This window comes from Camelus ferus, chromosome 7, assembly GCF_009834535.1.
Source record: "Camelus ferus isolate YT-003-E chromosome 7, BCGSAC_Cfer_1.0, whole genome shotgun sequence".
In the NCBI taxonomy this organism is placed as follows: Eukaryota; Metazoa; Chordata; class Mammalia; order Artiodactyla; family Camelidae; genus Camelus; species Camelus ferus.
This window is the reverse complement of record NC_045702.1, coordinates 32,792,262-32,814,013: the sequence shown is the minus strand read 5'-3', so window position 1 is coordinate 32,814,013 and position 21,752 is coordinate 32,792,262. Positions and strand designations below refer to the sequence as shown.

The window sequence follows — 21,752 nt, the reverse complement described above, 5'->3', positions numbered from 1 at the left end:
CATTTAAAGACTTAGAAGTATTAGTCAAATAAGTTAATCAGCTTCTGAAAAAATGTAGCTATGTTTAATAATTCTGAAAATATTTTAAAGGGAAACTAATTATAAGTCTCAGATCAAGCAGTCCAATTGTTTTCTTCCAATCAATACAAGACAATTCTCAAAACCTTCAGAGATCACTAAAAGTACGCTAAACAAGTATGCTAGAGAAAAAGAAAACAGTCATATACATATTTGGTCAACTGTTTAGTGGAGAACTGAGAATTCTGGAAACTTAATGTTTCAGTGTAAAGGATAGAGTCCCATGAATAAGGATATCTTCATGGTAGTGAAACTGCCAGAGGTGGATTTACCTGCAAGGGCCCATTCTCCTGTACCGTGGGTGTGCCCACTGTAATACAAAACATATGTATCGTGTCTGGGTCCATCCACAGTCCGAAGTTCCAGGAAAGCTTTCAGTTTGGAATGTAGAGTATCAAAAGACAGTCCACTTGTGGAATAGTCACATCCATAGATCTCAATCATGTGATACGCAAAAAATCTTTGGATAGCATTAAGCATGCCAGTAGACCTCAAATTTAACTCCTGTACATGTTCTGGTGGAAGAAGTGTTGGTTGACCGTCAGGACTGAAAGAGGAGCAAAAAAAAAAAAGATTATTCTGGTGTTTTAAGAAGTGTTCGTTCTATGTCACATTCCTGTTCTTTATTTATAATAAATTATCTAAGGATCCTAAATTGCTCCTAATTAAGTGGCAGGATTTTTAAAATACCATCTTTTCTAAAATTCCTATAGTGCTAACAATTAAGCTTGGAAAATCAAAGCCCAGTTTCTAAAAATTATGTCTTACCAATAATACAATAAACAAACTGAAAGCTGGGAGAAAATCTCCAAATGTAGATACTGCAACTTTTTGTTTTTATTCATATCTTCTTACCAAAAGACAGATGAAAAAGCAAGAGGATACTAATTTTACCCCAAAAGTGTTTCAAGAACACCTGGGTGGGTACAATAATAAAGTTACTTTTTTCTTGAGAAAAAAATTTTAACAAACTATGGAAGCAATATTTTAAATTATATATTTAATTTCTATTTTGAAAAAGGCAAGTCTTTATAAAGTTTTGTTCAAGTTTTATTAACTTAAGATACATAAATGATAGAGGATCTTATGTTTTAATAAACAGCATTTTAAAACAGTTATTAAAATTTAGGTCCATTGCCTTATACCACTGAACAAAAACTGAAGGCTTAGACCTGATCTTGGAACACATGTAAAACGGTACTCTAGTAAAGATGATAAATCAAGTCTTAAAATTGTCAGAATCCTAAATCAATATTGAGGCAGGAAAAAAATAACTCCTATCCAGAAAAGGGATTGTATTAGGAATTTTGAAAACTTCACATTTTGTTTCATGTATTATCAATACTATTCTAATAATACTATGTAAGTTCTCATTAAAAGAATAAAACATTTCATCCCAGATTTGTATCATTTAGCAGCCACAAAAAAGTAAAAGAATAAGCAATGCATAATCAAAATTATAATGAAATAAAAATCTAACTGTGCAAATTACTATTTCCACATGTTCTTTCTGCAGAGTTGTCTTACTTTATGGGATCCTTCTAAATCTATTTCTTTTACTTCTCATAAGAATCTTCAACTTTTTATCAAGCCCTTAATATGGAGAAAAATATTTACTATGAATAGTCTATTTTGTGTTTTTATGTCAAATATTTGAAATCAGATAACATTTTTATTTCAAATCCTTCCCCCACCACTGCCATGGAAAGTATAAATACTTGGTCAATGGCAAAGAATTATTTTTTTCCATTTCAAAGGTACTTAAAGTATAAGTAACTATAAGAACTAATGTTCTTCCTAACATTATTCTGATATGGCCAGAATGGTGCTGTTGTTTGCATTTTAGATAAAGACACTGAGGTTCAGAGAAGTTATGCCTTACCTAAGGTAACACAGAACTAGAATTTAGGACTCTCAGGTCCAGTGTACATTCTGTTATACCTCACCATGCTGTTTCATGGGACATTTTCTTAAACAAGACATCCTTCTCTAAAGAAAGGATAAGACCTTAGAAAATTCATTCGTATTTTGACTTTTAGCTAAAATACAAGCTAATCACATTTATCAAAAATAAAATTTTAACTGACGATTATATTATTAGAATAGATAAAGGTTTTTAAACATTTGGGATAAATGAAAAAAAAATGCAAATAGTTTTGAAAAAAGAGCTATCGTTTTTTATTCATACAAATATTAGCAAAATGTTGAGTCAAGTAGCTATTACTAATTATACCAGGTTACTGTACCTGCAGAAGTTGGTGGGAATCACAATAGCATAGCCAACAGATGTTCCTCCTAAACAGTTACCCAGTTCATGAAAGAGCCCATGAGCCATGGATTCCAACGGCAAAACAATCAGAAGCATGCTCAAGAAGATTCCGTTTGTTGGCTAAAGAAATTTAAGACAGAACATTTACATAGTATATGAAAAGACTTATGTATGTGATATGCATATATATTTATATAAATTCAATATTTATTCACTTTTTACCCCTACTTCCAAGAAGGATAAAAAGGACAATTAATGACCTAAAAACAGTTATAAGTTGAAAGAGACAAGTATACATGGATGACCGATGAACCCTAAATTTACCTCTAAGCTTCTTTGGAGTTGTAGCAAAGTAAATACAGCATATCATATTTTAAAAATTGGTCAAATAACATCCTACCCAAATTAAAAAACAAAAAGAAACATAACACCTCTTAGTATAACAGAGAAAAAGTCAGAAAACAAATCCTTTCCTGTTAAAACCCACATGCTCTAAATCATTTTTCAAGTAACACACTCATTTACTTTATCAGAAAAGGTAGTTTTGAAAGGATTTTTTTTTCCTGTGCAAAGCCCAGAAATTAAGAGAAAATCTTAAAATGTAAGATCCTAAAGTTATCAAAATGAATTCCACTCTTGCATTAAACTTGTAATAGTTTTCCTTTGAAAAGTTCTAGACTCTCTATAGACCTATAATGTCAAAATTATATTTTTAAAAAGGGGGAGGAAAGACATTTAAGTCGCCTAAAAACAGAATGGAAAAAGGGAGGCAGAAGAAATATTGAGAAGGCAAGATTAGGTAATATTTGCAATTAAAAGAAACAGAAGATTAAAGGACTCATTTAAATGAAAAGAAAATGAAAAGACAAGAGTCATTCTGTCCTTACCTATATTTTTACAATACAGATAGTATTCCACAATCTTTGTGTTACAACTGTGTAACTACACAGTTGTGTGTCTATGTGCATGAATATACATTTTTCTAACACCAAAAAGTGGTTCATTTGATCAGAATTTTAATTAAAATTTGACTCCCATAATGGAAGAAATAAGCATCCCTTATTTTCGGTACATTTTAATTTTGGTACAAACTGATAACATTTGGTGTTGTCAATTAGGTAAACAGTACAGTACATGCTCAATTTAGAAACATTAGAAAATTCAAGTAAGTAAAAAGATATCAGAATCATTCAAAATACCATCATCCACAAACAGCTAATTTTTTAAAATATGTCCAGACTTTATGCAATAAATATTCACAAATACATATTTTGTTTTTTTAACAAAGTAGGATGACATTCCTCCAGTCAAAGGTCAAGAAGGTATTTTACATTATTCTCTAAAGACTTTGTTGTTTCACTCTGTATTTAAGTCTATAACCCAAAGGTAATTGATTTTTATAATCAATTGGTCCAAATTAAGTTTTTTATATAAATACCCAATTTTCCAATTACTGAAAATCTCAACTATTCCACATTACAGTGCTGTCTTTGTTACAAATCAATATTATGAGATCTGTTTTTGTACTCCCTTCTATTCCATTGGACTATTTGTCTATCCTTTCAAATACTCCCTATTGCCTTTATCTACTTTCTTCTTTCTGGGATGCCAGTAAAATGGGATCTCACTGTATCCTCTAAGTCTTACCCTCTTCTTCTGCCTAGTAGTTTCCATATTTTTCCCTCTTCTGAGCATGTCCTTTCATAGCTTCTTCTGGACTATGTATCTTCCAGTTTACTAATGCTCAATTCTGATTTGTCTTATCTGTTAAACTTGCACAATGAATGAATTGCAGGTATTTTATTTTCTGATTCTAAAACTTCTGTTTAGTTTTTTCAAATCTGCCTTGTCACTTTTTTAGTTTCCAACTTCCTACCATTATGTATGAACTTTATTTATTTTTTTAACTTGCTAAGTATGATGGCTTTCTGTGTTTGGTAATTCCAATACTTCAAGATATTTTTGGTCTGTCTCTTGTCTGTTGGTTTGGCTGCTTCTTGTTCTTGAGGCCATTGTGAGAGAGTTTGTGTGTATATCGGGTTATATTTATGAGCCGAACACTGTATGCAAAAAAAAAATTATATGACTTATTTCAGATCTAGAATAATTATACTTTCTACAGGAGGATTTTTCTTTCAGGGAGTTGTGGGCAGTATCAGTCTACATATCTTAAACCAGGTTTGACCAGTTAATCCAGGTTGGATCACTAGCAGGATACTATGTCAGGAGGCAAATCTGTAAATAGATTTAATGCACATGGCTCCATTTTCTTCCTTCAGTGTGTCATCTTAAATAGAGAGGTAATTTACCAGAGATTCCACCTCTGAAACTCTGGGCTTTGATTTTTGCTCCTCTTAGCAGAACCAGAAGTGCAGCTCAGCTTTTGAAAACTGTTTCCCCTATACCAACAAATGTTTGTAAGAGCACATGTTGAGTCTTCGGATCCCTTCGAAGCCTTCAAAGGTTTAGTATTTCTTTTCCATCTATTCAAGTCTTCTTTTACAACCTCAGTGGAATTTTGTAGTATTTCTTTATAAAAATTTGGTAAGATTCTCTTAAATCTTATTTCTAAGCATTTTTATGTTTCTGTTTTATGAGTGGAATCATTTCCATTACATTTTCTAACTGATCATTGATTTCCAGGAGACTGATTTTCATAAATTTACATGTTATCATTTGCCACCTAAATGGTATTAAAAATATATTTCCAGGGGGGAGGGTATAGCTCAGTGGTAGAACCCATGAGTCCTGGTTTCAATCCCCAGTACCTCCATTAAAAACAAACAAATAAACAAACCTAATTACCTCCCCCCACCAAAAATAAATTTTAAAAAATATATATTTCCACTATAAACACCATTTATTTCTTCTTATATAACTTATGTTACATAATTCCAAGAATTTACACAGTTTTTATACTGGCTGGGTTAATGATAACTGTATCAAGTGAGCAAAATCAACCTTCTATGACATAGTTTACAACTTAAAAGATGCAATGTAATTCTCACATCTATTTCTACAGTAACTTCAATTGGTTTTTCTGTTAACTCTTAGATTTCCCAGGTAATCATCTTACCTTCAAATACTGATAATTTCATTAGTTTCTTTTCAAGTTTTGGACTTTCTGTTGCATGTGTTGCCCCATTATAATAGAAAATGCTTTGACTGATTAAACACTTATTCACATAAAAGCATTCCAGTGGATGAGGGGACCAACGGATATGGATGGCCAATTGCACTATACCATAAATGTAAGGGACCTGAGCAACTGCGTATTTTAGTACCCATGGTAGGTACTGGAATATGACCAATATTTCTACCTACAACTTTACATAACTAGTATTTTTCTGATCCAGATAGCAATGTAAGAAATAATTCACTGTTATAATTTATAGCAAGAGACACAAGCTCAAATGCCTTTAGGAACCAGAAAAGCAAGTATGTGAAGCAGCTATGGAAGTAATAAGTAATGGTAAGGATTGTAATGACAAGTGGCATTGCTACCTAAAGGCATACTGTACATTTTTTAAATGTTCTGGCCAAATGAAATGGGTCTACTCGATAATCTTACAAGCATGTTTGTTTATTTTGGTATACAGACATAATTATAGGCTTATAAAAAAACAGAATTAGAAGAAAATAGCATCCTCTTAAAAAAAATCTCTGTACATTTATCCTAAAATCAGGATAATATTTAGAAGCAAGAATGAGAAGCTCAGGTGCATAGCTTTTCTGTATAGGAGTGATTAGAAAATTTCATTACATAGAGAAGAAAATACATATTAAAGAAAATTCATAAACAAACATTAAGGAATTTGATATTCCACTTAGAGGGAGGAATTAAATTTACTATGTAAATGGTAAAAGATTAGAATGTGGTACCAACAAAAAGTGTTCACTTTTTGTTTTGTCTAGTCACCCTATTTTTAAGACTATTAATTTGCTATCTACCAATTTTTCCTATATCATACAGAAAAGAGAAAGAAAATTTTGACTCCTGAAAACAGGCCTATTAAAGAGAAATATTGAAACTTGGCTCTATTTATCTAAATATGTCAATTGTGAAGGCTAGCCTTTCTTTCTATATTCATGTGTATAGAATACCAATGGTTGGTTATAACTGACTTCTGCATTAAAGAATTTTATAAAGCTACCAGTATTAATATTTTTATTGTAAAATTAAAATACTCTGTACTTTTCACCATTAGAAATAGGTATTAAACAGTTTATCATTTATGTAGTTCACTACTAAATTACAAAGTTCATTTTCCTGTCAACCTGTAGATGACTCAAGTAAGAAACCTAATTAATTTAAAATTCTATTTTAATTGTTAGTGATGTTATTCAAGATCTCATGTCTGTTAGACAACACTGACATAAATTAACACCACAGAACGAAATAAGCAGATATTCAGTTTACTGATCACAATTTATAGACAACAGATGATCTGTTACTACTTGCTTTTTATAATCTTAGTAGAAAATTGAGAATTTTGTCATTAATTTTTTAAAAAGCAAATGTATCAGAAAAAATCATTAAATATTTCTATTTTTGAGTAAGCAAGCTTAGAAAAATAATATTAAATATACTGTCAAGAAAACACAAATATATAAAAATGAACAGTCTGGCAATACAAAAAATTTGTAATCTTACAGATGGCAAGTATGTCCAGGGGGAACCAAAATAAATTTGGGATGTTTTTTCCACTTGCCACTTTCAGAGAGCTTCAACTTTACTGGCCTACAACCCTTTATTATATAGCTTCAACCTGAGTCATTTGTGACTTTTTACAAATTACATTTTACACGACTCCCTATAACAAATAAGATTAACTTACTTGACCAAAACTAGTAAGTATAGGTACTTTTCCTCCTTTGCTTCTACAGATCACCCTAAGCTCACTATGAAACTTTGAGACATAGTTAGTATTTCAAAGTAGGTATAAGCCAAACATAATAGCAGAGCAATAAACAATTTTAAGCAATACACTTTGCATAAAAGTAGTTATTAGCTATTAGTTCTCTATTTAGCAGGGCTTTCAAGTGATGGTCAAAATATTCAGTGTTTTCGTATCCTAAAAATTTCTCAGGTGATAGGAACAAAATTTCTTTATACAATAAATACCAATGTTGGAATTTCATTTTTTAAAAAACCTGGCATTTATATAAGAGATATGAATACTGCTTAGAAATATTTTTGGATGAGTCATGTTATGTAAGCCTTATTTGGGAAACATTATACATAAAAAGTCAAAGAAACAGAATATATAAATGTATGTTGCAAAGCAATATATACATAGAGATATTATGCTTTTTAATGTGAAAAACCCATATTTAAGAAACAATAGGCAACTTCCAAACTTTGCTTAGTTCAGGAAATTTAAAAACATCAGGAAAGCTAATTTACAGTTTTAAAGCAATGATTTTTTTTTCATGTAGAGGCAACAGGGTATATGTAGTGGAAAGGACTCAAGCTTTGGAATTAGACTTTGGTTCAGTCCTAGCTTAGCCACTTACCATCTGTGTATCTATGAACAAATTAAGCCTTTGAGTCTGAATCTATAAAATAGGGATATTTTATGAGCTTATTCCATAGATTAGAAATATGTGAAACATGTCTAACACAATAAAATGGTAGCTGTAATTTGCAATGAAGCATTTTTAAATTGAAATGAGGTCACTATAAGCAAAATAACAAAAACTTAAATGACTATTACTTTTTCATCTAAATGACTACTGCTATTTAGGAGATCTTTTGTAGAGGCCCTAGTAGATGCATTACAAAAAAAAATTTTTTTTTTTTTTTTTTGAGTAGCCTCAAAAGATAGCAAAATTAGAAATGTTTTTAGACCACAATCCTGATAAAAGGTGAAACACTGGTATGGGAATCAAACTTGGGCAGTCTACTGAATCTTACTCTTCCCATGGGCAAAATAAGAAGGTTACATTAAATAATCTCTATGCTCATTTCCAACTCTAAAAATACATAAAACTAAGTAAAGTGGTTAAGAGTGAAGGCAGACTGCCTGGATTCACACCACTATGTAGCCTTAAGCAAGTTTCCTAATCTCAACCATGTTTCTTCTCTACAAAATGGGAATAATACTGATACCTATCTCAGAGTTTCACGATTAAATACATACTCACAAAGGTTAAATACATACACACAGAGTACATAGAATAGTAGATAGCACATAAAAAAGTTAATAAATGGTAAGTCTTATTAAAATGAAGATATCTCCAGTCATTAACTTTTTTTTTAACTTTCAAAAGCTGGAAAATCATGGTAAGGAAGAAATTCATGTTCTTATTTCATGAATAAAATAATATTCACTGTTACTGTTGTTTAAGGGAAAAAAAGCATCTACTCCTGTTTCATAGTGTTCTGGCAGAAGGCATAAAACATTAAATTAAAAGTATACTTTCAAGCTAAAAAGACTTAAGAGTCCCCCCTCTAATCTAGACTAAAATATCTCAAAATTTTAGGAAGAGAAATGAAACAAAACAAATTATGAAACATGTGCACTTCTAGTTTTGGCAACAAATCTGAAAACTCCCTGCTCCCCATGCCAAGTGAAATAATATGGCTGATTCTGCCATCTTGCTAGAAATGACTGTGCTGCATCTGTGGATTCCCTCCCTTCTTTAGATGTGAGGCTGATCTTGTTACATTTGTCAAACCTAGTAATTGCTACTGCTTTCCCTATGGAGAAACTAACTGTGATTGTGGTTTTTCTGGTTTGGGTCAAAGGGCTCCTCCAAAAAGTTGCAACAAAACCCCATGGAATCTGCAAATGACAATGGGTGGCAAGGAAAGGCATATAAAATTTTATGTGAAAGATTTCAGAGAAAATCTCCAAACAGAAGAATAAGCCTTAGGGTATGCTTCCTTGGGTATCTGGACATTTTCCTCCCATTTTATCCTTATGTGAATTGTCAACTATCATTAACTTCAGAAAAGCCTATAGCTGAGCAATGAAACTAGCACCAAATGGCTATGGTACTGTGTAAGTACTTTTTATTGACTTAAGAGAAAAAGTACAAACGAGGAAAGCAAATAGCACATTGAATGAACATAATACAAACTGCAGGAAACAACAGCTGTAATGTTGCATTTTAAAACTGGAATGAGATTACGAACAAAACACAACAGAAGTTAATGGTAAAATTCCAGCTTTTAATATAAATGACTCGGAATGATACTACTGATTCATTCCAAAAATATTAAACTCAGTAAAACTAACAAAAAACAAAGCTATCCATGAGGGACTAGTCAGAGATTCTACTCAAATGAAGTCAAAGATTTCTTAGATATGACACCAAAAGATGACTCATAAAGAAAAAAAAAGACAAATTGTACTATAGCAAAATTAAGAACTTCTCTTCAAAACACAAGTAACACTGGAAGCAAATATTTGCAAGTCATATATCTAATAAAAGACATATCTAGACTATATAAAGAACTCTTAATATTAAGAAAACAAACCAATTTTTAAAATTGCCAAGAAATCTTAACTTTTCATGACAATTGCATGAAAAGATACTTAACATCGTTAGCTACTAGGTAAATAGAAAATAAAACCACAGTGAGTTACCAATACACACCTATTAGAATGGTTAAAAAACAAACAGATAATATCAAGAACTGGTGAGTATGTGGAGCAACTGGAACTTCCATATACTGCTGGTGAGAATGCAAAATGGTACAGCCACTTTGGAAAACAGTGTGGTTCTTCATACAGTTAAACATGGCTGATATGTTTATCATATGACCCACACCAGCAATCCCACACCAAGTAAAATAAAAGCTTACATTAACACAAAACCCTATGAATGTTTACAGCAGCTTTATTTATTAATTACTAATTTCAACATCCCTCAATTGAGTAATGAATAAACCATGAGACATCTGCGTTAATGGAATACTGCTCAGTAATATGAAGGAATAGACCCATATAACACAACAACATAGATGAACCTCAAATAAATTACGCTAAGTGAAAGAAGCCAGACTCAAACAGCTATACAATGTATGAGTTCATGTATGTGACATTCTAGAAGAGTGTCTAGCGACAAAGCAGATTAGTTGCAAAGTACTAGGGGTTGGGAGAAGGCAAGACTATACAGGAGCAGGAGGAAATCTGGGGGAGTGATGGAACTGCTCTGTATTTTGATTGTGGTAGTCATACAACTATATGTGTTTGTCAAAACCGCAGAATTGTATACTAAAAAGGGTGAATATTAATGTATGCAAATTTCCTTAATAAAACATTTTTGTAATTAAGCTATGTAAAACTAACAAAACCCCAAACTACTGACATGCAAAAAAGCTTAAAATAACAAAAAGTGACTAAGCCTATTTTTGGGAATTAAGGTCTACCTATAATTGTGCTCCATCAAGCAGATTAATCTCATGTTTTTGTCTGTTTGGTTTTACTTTTCTGGTAGCAAAATGAGAGTACATTTGACTGCCTAAAAATACACTTCAAAAAATATAAACCTACCCCAAAAGTGCTGTGTCAATAACAAATGCCCATTAGGTCATTAACTCAATGAAATCCACCATCTTACATTCCTATCTGCTCCCCCCATTCTCTCAACATCTTTTTAACATTTAGACTATCTACTATGTTAGAACACTCAACTCTACATTTCATCAATTTATTTCAAATTCTCTTTAAATTTTACTTTCAACAAAATCTAACTAGTCTTGATTTCAGTCTCTCTCTATTTTCACTGATCCTATTGATGGCTCACTCAAAAGGCTTTAGTTCCTCATTTTCTTCCTGCCACGTTGGGTCTGCCAATACCAAATCAGTGGAACCGTTTTTCCAGTGGAAATCCATTCAATGAATGGTATTTTAATGGGACAGTGGGGAAAATCAGTTTTACACTTTAGTATTACTCTCACAGACAAGTGAAAAGTGGGTTTACTATTGAAAAGTTAATCAGTATCAATATCATTTAGGAATGTTAATATAGTTAAACAAAAAAACCTAAAACCTAATTGAAAGAATCTGACATCATCTCAGAACACTGGGCAGAACACAGAAGATTAGTTAAAAGTTAAAATTAATTGCATCAAAGACAATGCCTACACCATAGGCAGCAGTTACCAAATTGCAACTAATGCTGACAAAACGCTGGTAGACATACATTAATCTTGCATAGCTAATACCTTGCCACTCAGTGGGTGTACTTATAATCAGGACTTTCTGCATCATCTTGAAGATTGTTGGAAATTCAGCATTTCAGGCTGTCCCCCCACAAATTATTCAATTCCAGTCTTACAGAATTTGCACAAAATCCCCACATGATTTCTATTCATATTAAAGTTTGAGAAGCACTGGCCTAAAACAGGAGTTGGCAAACTCTGTAAAAGGAGGTAATATTAGGCTTTGCAAGTCATTGGGCCTCTGTTGTAACTATGCTGTTTATCATAATGATTAAAAAAAAGTCAATATTAAGAAGGTATAATTAAAGAGGTATATAAACCTAGGAACAGAGCTCCAAAACACGAGGCAAGAAAATAACAGAACTGAATGGAGAAATACAGTTTAGTGATTTTAATGGAGATTTTCAATAGCACCCTCTCAAAATTAGACAGAAAATCAGCAAGGATATAGATACATGAACACCACACCACCAACCAATTTAACCTAGCTTATAGTTATAGAACATTCTACTCAACAGCAGCAGAATATTCGTTCTTTTCAAGTAAACAAGGTGTATTCTCCAGAATAAAACACATGCCAGGCCACAAAACAAGTCTTAATAGAAGACTAAAATCATACAAACTATATTCTCCAATCACATGGAATTAGAGATCAACAACAGAAAGAAATGTGGGAAACACCCCAAATATTATAATATGAAACAACAAATTTTTAAATAATCCATTGGTCAAAGAAGAAATTTCAAGGGAAATTAGAAAATATCTTGTGAGACAGCATAATGCTGGTATAAGGATAGATATATAGATCAATGGAACAAAAAAGAGAGCTTGGAAATAAAGACTTTCATTTAATTGATGATGGACAAAGGTGCCAAGGCAATTCAACAAGGGGAAAGGATAGTCTTTTCAACAAACGGTGCTGGTACAATTAGAAAGCCAAAAAAAAATATCCTTACCTCATACCATAACAAAGATTAACTCAAAATGGATCATACACCTAAATGTAAAAGCTAAAACAAAACTGTAGGAGAAAAACCTTTGTGACCTAGTGTTGAGCAAAGATTTCTTAGATATGATACAAAAAGCACAGTCTATAAAAGAAAAAGTTGATAAATTAGATTTCATAAAGTTAAAAACTTGCACTCCTCAAAAGTATCACTAAGGGAAAAAGATAACCCACAGACTAGGAGAAAACATTTCCAAATTATGTATCTGATAAAAGGCTTGTATTCAGAATATAAAAATAACCCTTAAAATTCATAAGAAGACAACCCAATTTAGATCAAAAAAGATTTGGATACTTCAACAAAGATAAGTAAATGACTAATACACATATTAAAAGATGCTCAACATCATTAGTCGTTAGAGACATGCAAATTAAAACCACTATAAGATAGCATGCCACATCTAAATTAAGGGGCATTCTCAAGTAGATAAACTAGGAAAGAGTAGAATAGAAAGAATCTGGAAATTGATGGTCTTAATATTATCTTTGCTGACATACCCATTGGAAAGCTTTTGTGTACCTCCAGTGGTACATATACCATGTTTGAAGACCACTTGTGTAAGAAAATAAGAAGAATTTGATGACTTAAAAAATTTCGGTTAACAGAATTTGATGGTCTGGAAGGAGAGAGGGGAGGAAGAGGAAGGAGAACTCTTGGTAGTTACCAACTTCATTCATCACCATCATTCTGATCGTCCCAACCACTGGCAAGTAGAGTAAGAAATCCTTAGGCAACACCCTGATTTTTTTTTTTAAGTCTCATGTGGTTGACTCCCACACAGGCTCCATGCCCTAGCCCACACCGACGAAAAGCACCATGCTCAGTCAAGTCTCCACAACTCCACCTTCAAACACTCTTATCTAGAAATCACTCTACCGCAACTAACTGGTGGAAAGCAGAGAAATGCACCAAGCAACGATCACCTTCATTTTTGCCCTCCATCCCAACTTGATGTACCCAAATTATAGCATCTGTCACACTGTAATAATAATTGTTTGTTTACAAGACTGCCTCTTCCACCTCCCATTGGAGACTGTACCTTCTTTAAGGACAGAGTCATTTTTTTTTTTTTACTCATCTTGAGATTTTCAGCACCAGTACAGTACCTGATATATAGTGCAGTCAACAATTGTTAAGAGAATGAAAACTAGGTATGTTAATACTACAGATATAAATTCCAACCATATAGTTTGAATGTCTTTGTCTACAAGATTTTTTTTTAACATACTGTGGGAAGCAAAATATTGTAAAACTCATTTTTTCTTTCTTAGAAGAGGCTCTAATTTGTAATTAAGAACATGATATATGTCTAATCACCTTTTATATAAAATCTTTAGGGAAATGGCTATATAAAAGAAATGTAGTGAGGAGACCAATAGACTAGATAGTAGCTGGTCCAGTGGTTCTGGGTATCTCTTCTCTGGCTTTCAGTTTCCTCATGTGTAAAATTAAAATTTAAGCACAATCTCTAAGCACCCTTTAAATGTTAATATTCTAAGGATCTTTAATCTGTGAGTGTTTCATTAATGAATAATCAGAAGGTAGGAGGCATGTTGTATGCTAAGTATTCCTAACATTTTGGTACCTTGTGCTAGATCAAATGAAATTATCCTGTCAATATTCATTCAGTACTTCAATTCCAGGAACAAAAATAAGTGTGTGTGAAAAAAAATTACCTTTCGAAATCAGGAACTTGACCTTTCAATTCTAACAATTCAACTCTTGAAGTAAGCATTTAATCACACATTATAAGCACTGACATAATAAACAAACTATAAGCTTACCTGCCAGGAAACTGCTCCCAAAATTGCTGTTGCAAGAAGACTGAAAAAAACTAACTGCTCTGAAATTAAGCAAAAATGACGCATCCCTTTGGATGCCATGATTTTATCAAGGCTATTGTTATCCATCCTGTGGGTAAAATAAACTTTATGGCAGTCATTTAATTTGGTATGGAATCCCCAAAGAGTTAAAAGAAAAATAATATGGCAAATCATCCAGAAAATTCCAAAAATGGAAAAGCCCGGTATTACAAAATACCAGAGATGAGTGTCTCTAAGTTTAAATGCTGAAAGAATAAAAAATGTAAGCTCAATCATTCCAGTGAAAACAACTGAAAGTCTTCTGCAAATTCTTCCACGGTACAAAAATGGTTTCCACCTTTCAGTCACTGAAAGTCCACTAAAATAAATGTCAAGGAAAGGATCAGTTATCAGGCAAATAAAAAAACAGGCAAAAGCAACTGGATTTTTGGGAGTTTCCAATGAGGACAAAAACAACAAGACAGCAAAAATTACTAAGTTTGGAATAGCTAGAAAAGACTTCATTCTCAGGTCAATAATCAGCATGGCCAAAGCTACAACAAGTAAAATGACACTCAGAGACTTTTCCACCAACATAGTTGTGCTGGCAATGGCAAATCCGACAAGTTCCAGAAATTCAACTGTGGTTAGTAAGGTGGGTCGATGACGGACATAACCAGAAATCCTCTCCACCAAAGAGCATAATATCCTTAACACTATGGAAGTTAGAAGCAAATACTCTGTTGATTCTTCTTTCACATCACTTTTAAAGGATGAATTATCAAGAAAACATAGGAGGCCAAGCAAGAACCCAAACCAAAGATTGGAGAGACTTAAACTTGCTGCTTCCATTGAAAAATAATAATAGAGTATGCTGGCAATTCCAAGAACAAAAAGACCAAGAATAAAAATTACCAAGATTAAGGAATTTGCTGTTTTTTCCCATCTTACATAAAGACCTAAGCATATAGCAACCAGTAAATTGATTCTGGCTAAGTAGCCAAGATAACGCACTGAAGAATGCATGTTCACTTCTTTGTTTACTTCTTCCAGTCTTGTCATTGCTAAATAGAGACAGTGACTAAAGCAATAACGCAGTGATTTACACATTAATCTGTCAATTTTGGCTTTCTCCCCACGTTACAAAAATTAAGTGCTTGTATTTCATCCAGCAAATCCAATGCATCTGTAACTCCTATTTCAGCATTTTCTCTGGTGGCATTTGTTTATAGTGATCTAGAAAAAAAAAAAAAAGAAAAATATTTCATTATTAATTTTATATAATTTACCTTTAACATGTATCTTCTTTATAAAAAATAATGAATAAGTAAGAAATAAAGTTTGTTCTGTAACCCAATTTAAAATCTGACTTGCATGTATCTTAATTGTAACTGTCTTTGGCTTAAAAACTCTGCAGTTTATCCAAACAAAAATGGAGGCACTTTCTACTCATCATATGCTACGACTGTATGACTAACTCACCATCAATGAAATTGTTTTTCCAGAGATACTGAGGAGTTCGCCTAATCCATTTTTATTCCAATATCTGGCTTTTCAAGAACATACAAAGATGAGATATTCAGCTTAGCTGAGATATAGCAGATGGGTTTGGCACAATGGAAAGCTGCTCAACTCTTAAGTGAAATGAGGGACTTCATCATTATATCTAATTTGAAAAGCACCAGTATCCTGTAATAGTGACCATTACTGCGTGCCTAAAATCCTCTATATCTTTTTACCAGGCACCTCTAAAATGCTATAAAATCTTAGTTTTAATAGTGTTTAATAAACTTATTAGGAGTTTAACTGTATTAAAGTTACTCAGTCGCTAAAGCTGACCCATAATTTTCCCTGTACTTTTACTTCTACTAAATTACTTTATCAAACCTACTTGCCAAATCTAAATACAATCTCTGTAGCAAACCAATTCCTGAACTTTCTAGTCAAAACTGAAAAGCTGGAATGCTGACCAATATTTATTACAAAGTAAATTAAAAACTCTATAGTTTTACTTTAAAAAAGTTACCACAACAATTGTTTGTTAAAGGACCCAGACAATTATTTCAATCCTAAGTGCCCCTACAAGTTGTACTTCAAACATGATAGGAGTCAAAAAACAACTTAACTATCTACTAGATAATTCTTCAAATTTTCTAGTATGTGATTTCAGAAATGATCCATACAATGGCTCATGATCACACTGAATATCCACAGAACTCAATCAGACAAAAACTCAAAAATGTAACTAGTTTGTGATCAGTTTATTTACATGTTCTGAAAGCAGGACACTAAAAGAAAGATCCAACAGAAAGATAACTTGGAATTTACCCTTAACTACCCATTTGGCTGGAGAAGAATGTCACTAGGTGACAACTTTTGGGTCTCTGGGAAGTTCCAAGTATTACTACTAATTTTACATGTTCAGCAACTGTATTTTTTACAGCTAAACTTATTTGCTTAAGAATTCTGATTTTCCTCAATTATGGTTCCATTCAATCATGTCTTACTTAGCATACCACATAGCAGTAAAGAAAATATCTTCCTTTGGAATATTTAGGTTTTATCCTTTTACTTAAGTATGAGAAACTGGGATTATCTAGAGTGCATTACATTTTTGTAAACATCAGTCCTATGTGTTGTAGAACCATTCAACAAATATGCTGGAATATATATCCTTAAAGGATTGATGGTACAGTCTGGATTCAGACAACTGAACAATTGGAGAAAAAAAAAATCACACACCAGGCTAAATGGTTGCCACTCAATTCATGAGACATACTTCTGTGTTTCTCTGGTCAACACACTCTCATTCTGTGTGACTTCAAAACTCTCTTCCTTATCCTCAAATCTCTTGACATACTTCCCACCACATTCTCACCAGAGGACATTGCCTCTAACAGAGGCATCAAGAGGGAGCTTACTTGAATTTTCAACACTACAAATCCACCTCTATATCCCTTCAAAGAAATAAGGGTATTCCTTCCCTATCTAAGGCTAAATCTTTTAGTCAAACATGTATCTCTTCCAGAACTTCACATTCTCTGCTCTCTTCAAACTCCCACTCTTTCTTATCCATTAGCACTTAAACATTTGCAAAGCTCTTTAAAAAAATGATACCCCCCCCAAATACAGAAACAGAAACAACAAAACAAAAACAATCCTCACTAATCCCCATCTCCTCTTCCAAGTTCAAATCGCTGTCCCCTTGACAGCCAATATTTGATTTATTCCTCACACCAACTCAACAGTGGCTTCCACTACACAACAAAGTGCTCTGCCAAGTTCTGAAATAATTTGTAAATTCCTAAATCCAATGGGTACTTTTCTCTCACTATCCTGCACATTCTTCAAAACTTTGACATTTTTGAATCCTCTTACCTTCTGAAAACCGCCCTTCCATTAGCTTCCAAAGACCAGCCTCCAGATTTTCTTCCTAACTCATTGGTCTCTCCTTCTCCATCTCCTTGCAGGCTCTTCATTCTGAATCTATCCTTTGGATGTCCTATCCCAAGCCTAAGCTTTTCCTTCACTGTACACTTTCTATGAGCAATCTTATCTATTTCTCTGTCTTCATTTACTATCACTCTCCCTAATTACACACATATATTTAATCTACCTGATAGAAATAAAAGGACTAGCTCTATTCTGCACTGAGGTAAAAGTTTAGAAAAAAGTAAAGGTAAACAAGCACATAATAAAGTATAGCACATTTATAGCATGGAATAGATGCAGTCACCCTTTTATGGGCCAAAACCAACATGGCAGAATATTATTTTTATTTTGTTTAATTAAAAAAAATTTTTTTGCCAGTCCAATATTTACTTAGGAAACAGACCCTAAGGTGATGACATTCTTTAAAAAAAAAAAAAAGCTTTATTGTGGTATGGTTCCTGTAAACTACACTTATTTCAGATGTGCAATTTGATGAATTTTGGTAGATGTATACACCCATCAAACCACCACCACAAACAAGATAGCTAACATTTCCATCATTCCCTAAGAAATGTAATTTTCAAATTCCCAATTTATCCGTTCCTTCTCACTTTAACCCCTGGTAACCATAAGTTTGTTCTCTATGTCTGTGAATCTGTTTCTGTTTTGTAGATAAGTTCATTTGTGTCCTTTTTTTTTTTTTTTTTAGATTCCATATATAAGCAATATCATATGGCATATTTCTTTCTCTTTCTGGCTTACTTCACTCAAAATGGTGATCTCCAGGTCTATCTATGTTGCTGCAAATGGCATCATTTTATTATCTTTTATGGCTGAGTAGTATTTCATTTTGTGTGTGTATATATGTATACACACACACACACACACACACACACATATACATTTACTTTATCCAGTCATCTGTCGACGGACATTTGGGTTGTTTCCGTGTCTTGGCTATTGTAAATAGTGATGCTGTGAACACTGGGGTGCATGTGTCTTTCTGAATTATATTTTTCTCCCGATATATGCCTAGGAGTGGGATCAATGGATCCTAGAATAAGTCTATTTTTAGTTTTTTAAGGAACCTCCATACTGTCTTCCATAGTGGCTGCACCAATTTACATTCCCAGCAACAGTGTAGGAGGGTGCTCTTTTCTCCACCACCTCTCCAGCATTTATCATTTGTAGACTTTTTAATGATAGCCATTCTGACTGGTGTGAAGCGATATCTCATTGTAGTTTTGATTTACATTTCTCTAACAATTAGTGATGTTGAGCACATTTTCATGTGCTTGTTGGCCAGCTGTAAGAATATTATTTTTAAATGGCTAATTTACAAGTCTTTCCCCATTCTGACTTTTTTCAAAAGACAAACAGCCTAAATCAGAGAGTAAAACAACAAAACATTATAATCCTTTTCAAATGGTCTGCCATCACTAATGATTCAATGGGAAATTACTTGAGAGGCAGATAAAAATGGAGCACAGAAGAGTCAATCTGAATACAGAAAAAGTTAACGAATAACTGCCAGAGTCTGTTTTATAAAATCCTATATACTACTCTTACCCTTCTCACCTTCACCACGTATATTTAATCCTCACCAAGTACTATCCACTCTTCTTATACACCTCTTAAATGTTTTACTTCCTTCCATCCCCAAGGTCACAATCCAGTTTTGGCCACCATCGTCTCATGCTTGAATATCTCCCTGTATCCACTCTTGTCCTAAAAACCGAAATCTATCACATCATTGTGCTACATAAAACCTTCCAATGGCTTCCTACCGCTCTTAAGCAATAAAGTCTAAACTTCTTAAAATGTCTTATAAGGCTCTCCTCGCTGGACTTGAATAACTTTTCCTGCCTCATCTCTTACTACTCTTCCTCTTTATTCCTCAGTAAGGCTGTATTCTAGTCTTACTGACCTTTCAATTCTTAACTGCACCAATGCTCTTCCCTTTCCAAGGGCACGCCTTTCCCTCCTCCTAGCCCCACCCTGTCCTCACACCTGGCTCACTTCTACCCTTCAGGTCTCAACTTAAATTAGTTTCTTAGGGAGATCACCCCTGACTCATTTATACGATCCCTGCACTTCATCTATAATAGCAAAATATGCTTCATCACTTGTTCAGTATCTGCATTCCCCACAAGATAACGAGGTTTCTCAAAGTTTGTCTTCCATACTGTACGCCCAGTGTTTAGCAGAAAGTTCCACACCAAGCAGGTATTCAAAATACTTGCTGAAGAAATAAAGACTAATACAGAAATAACTATATTTAATAACAATGCTAATCAGTTATAGGACGCGTATTAATAAGCAGGTTGTCTAATATCCCACAGCTAATAAGTAGAAGAGCAAAGGCAGATTCCATAAATGTTTGGTTTCTCTCTCGGTCTTACTCCAGCCTTCACTTAATTCGTCCAAATTCCTCCAAACCAACAAGTTTTCATCATGTCCTACCTCTAAAGAATGGTTCACTGAACCCAATACACACTATATCATGTGCCAGGTCTTTTGACTCAGAAACTATTTCCGTCCCATCTAGGGGGAGTGTCAAAAGCTGAAACTACAGTGCAGCCAGAGTCGGGGAACTTCAGTTTCGGTTCTATGTATTCATAACTCTTTGGACCCGTCTCTTACGAAGAGAGTGGTTACATCCCTCAGCAATAGGGCAGCAATGGCAATTCTTCCTTTCTGCCTTTTCCTAGCAAGATGTGGGGGGTCCGGGGAAGAAGCCTGTTCTCCACCACCTCCTACTTTGAGAGAAGGCGACCACAACTGGACGTCCAGCCGAGTGGGGAACCGAGAGGCGCCCCGCTTTCCGTCCTCCGCCCCCTACCACGAACTTCTCTCGGGCAGGTATCCCCACCCCCGCCCCGGGAGGCCCGCTGGGCGGAGCCTGGGGCCCGCAGCACACGGAGCCCTGGGCGGTGTCAGTGCCCCGGTCTCGCTGCCCCGCCGTCCACCCCCGGTCCCCCTACCTGACTCGGCCGCCGCCACCAACGCTCTCAACCCTCGGAGTCCGCTTTGGGGCCCACACAGTAGAGGGAGGGCCCTTAGGGCTGCGACTGCGACCCGGAGCCGGGAGGCGGCACGCCAGGGGAGCCGCGGGCCCGAGGCCGCTCGCACTAGCACAGGCCAGTCTCGTCAGAAACTTTCTCCGTTACCGGCCCGGCCACAGCCGCCATGTTCCCGCCGCCGAATCCGCGACGGTACGGAGCGCCGCCGAGGTCAAGCCGCGCGACGAGCTTCCTCCCCGAATCCGGGCCCAGGCCCGGCCCCTTCCCCGCCCAAACCCGCGTCGCCGCCGCCGACCCAGGTGCGCCCCGCGCTGCGCCAGCGCAAACAGCCCCCCCGCGGGGCTGAGCTCGGCCGCCCTCGCCTACCAGGACCTGGAATCGGCAGCGAACAGGGACCGAGAAGACCAGGCTGTGTCCGTCAAGCAGCTAGGCCGCCGCCGCCGCCTTGGGCTGGACTGAAACTGGGGCAGGACGGGCGGGCGGACCACACGTGGACTGTAAATACTGCAGGAGGCGTTGCTGCTCTCTTAATGTCTGTAGCATAATATATGGCTTTGTGTCCACTGACCAGCTAAGGCCGGAGCTCCTTAGGCTCTTCAAAGCCCTTGCCTCCTTTTCTAATTAAGACTCCCTTTAATACACCGCCGATCTTTACTCTACTGACAACGCGACGCTCCCCCAGCCGCGGCCTGTTCCATTCCACTTCTCCCCCTGTCTTACACATTCGCCGGCCTCGCAACCTGAGGGTCCTTCAAATTCCAGAGCTGATTCTTATTTGTATCTGAATGCACTGAATAAACACAAGGGGATATTACTTGGAGGCGGCGTTTCAGAACAGCTGAGGAGCTGATGGCCTTGGGATTTGAATCTTGGTTCCTCCACTTCCTATGTGCGAGTTCGGTTTCTCCATCTAAAACATAGAAGGAAAGCTTCGTCGCAAAGTTGTTGTGAATATTCAGGGAAACA

At 35.1% G+C, this 21,752-nt stretch overlaps 1 protein-coding gene across 2 annotated transcripts in view; it reads right to left on the bottom strand.

The window, feature by feature from the left end:
- The window catches only part of TMEM168 (transmembrane protein 168), a 29,653-nt gene extending 8,280 nt beyond the window's left edge, over positions 1 to 21,373 (bottom strand). Inside the window, exons 1-4 of one of the 2 annotated variants that reach the window (XM_006184679.3) lie at positions 21,153 to 21,373; positions 14,314 to 15,567; positions 2,325 to 2,467; positions 351 to 625 (exon numbers count right to left, since the gene is read on the bottom strand). In XM_006184679.3, coding sequence (XP_006184741.1) covers positions 351 to 625; positions 2,325 to 2,467; positions 14,314 to 15,441 — 1,546 coding nt within the window. In that variant the 5' untranslated portion in view covers positions 15,442 to 15,567; positions 21,153 to 21,373. Of the gene's footprint in view, positions 1 to 350; positions 626 to 2,324; positions 2,468 to 14,313; positions 15,568 to 20,747; positions 21,116 to 21,152 lie in introns of those variants that run through there. The other variant, XM_032483664.1, reaches the window with a different exon arrangement.
- Positions 21,374 to 21,752: the final 379 nt, after the last annotated feature.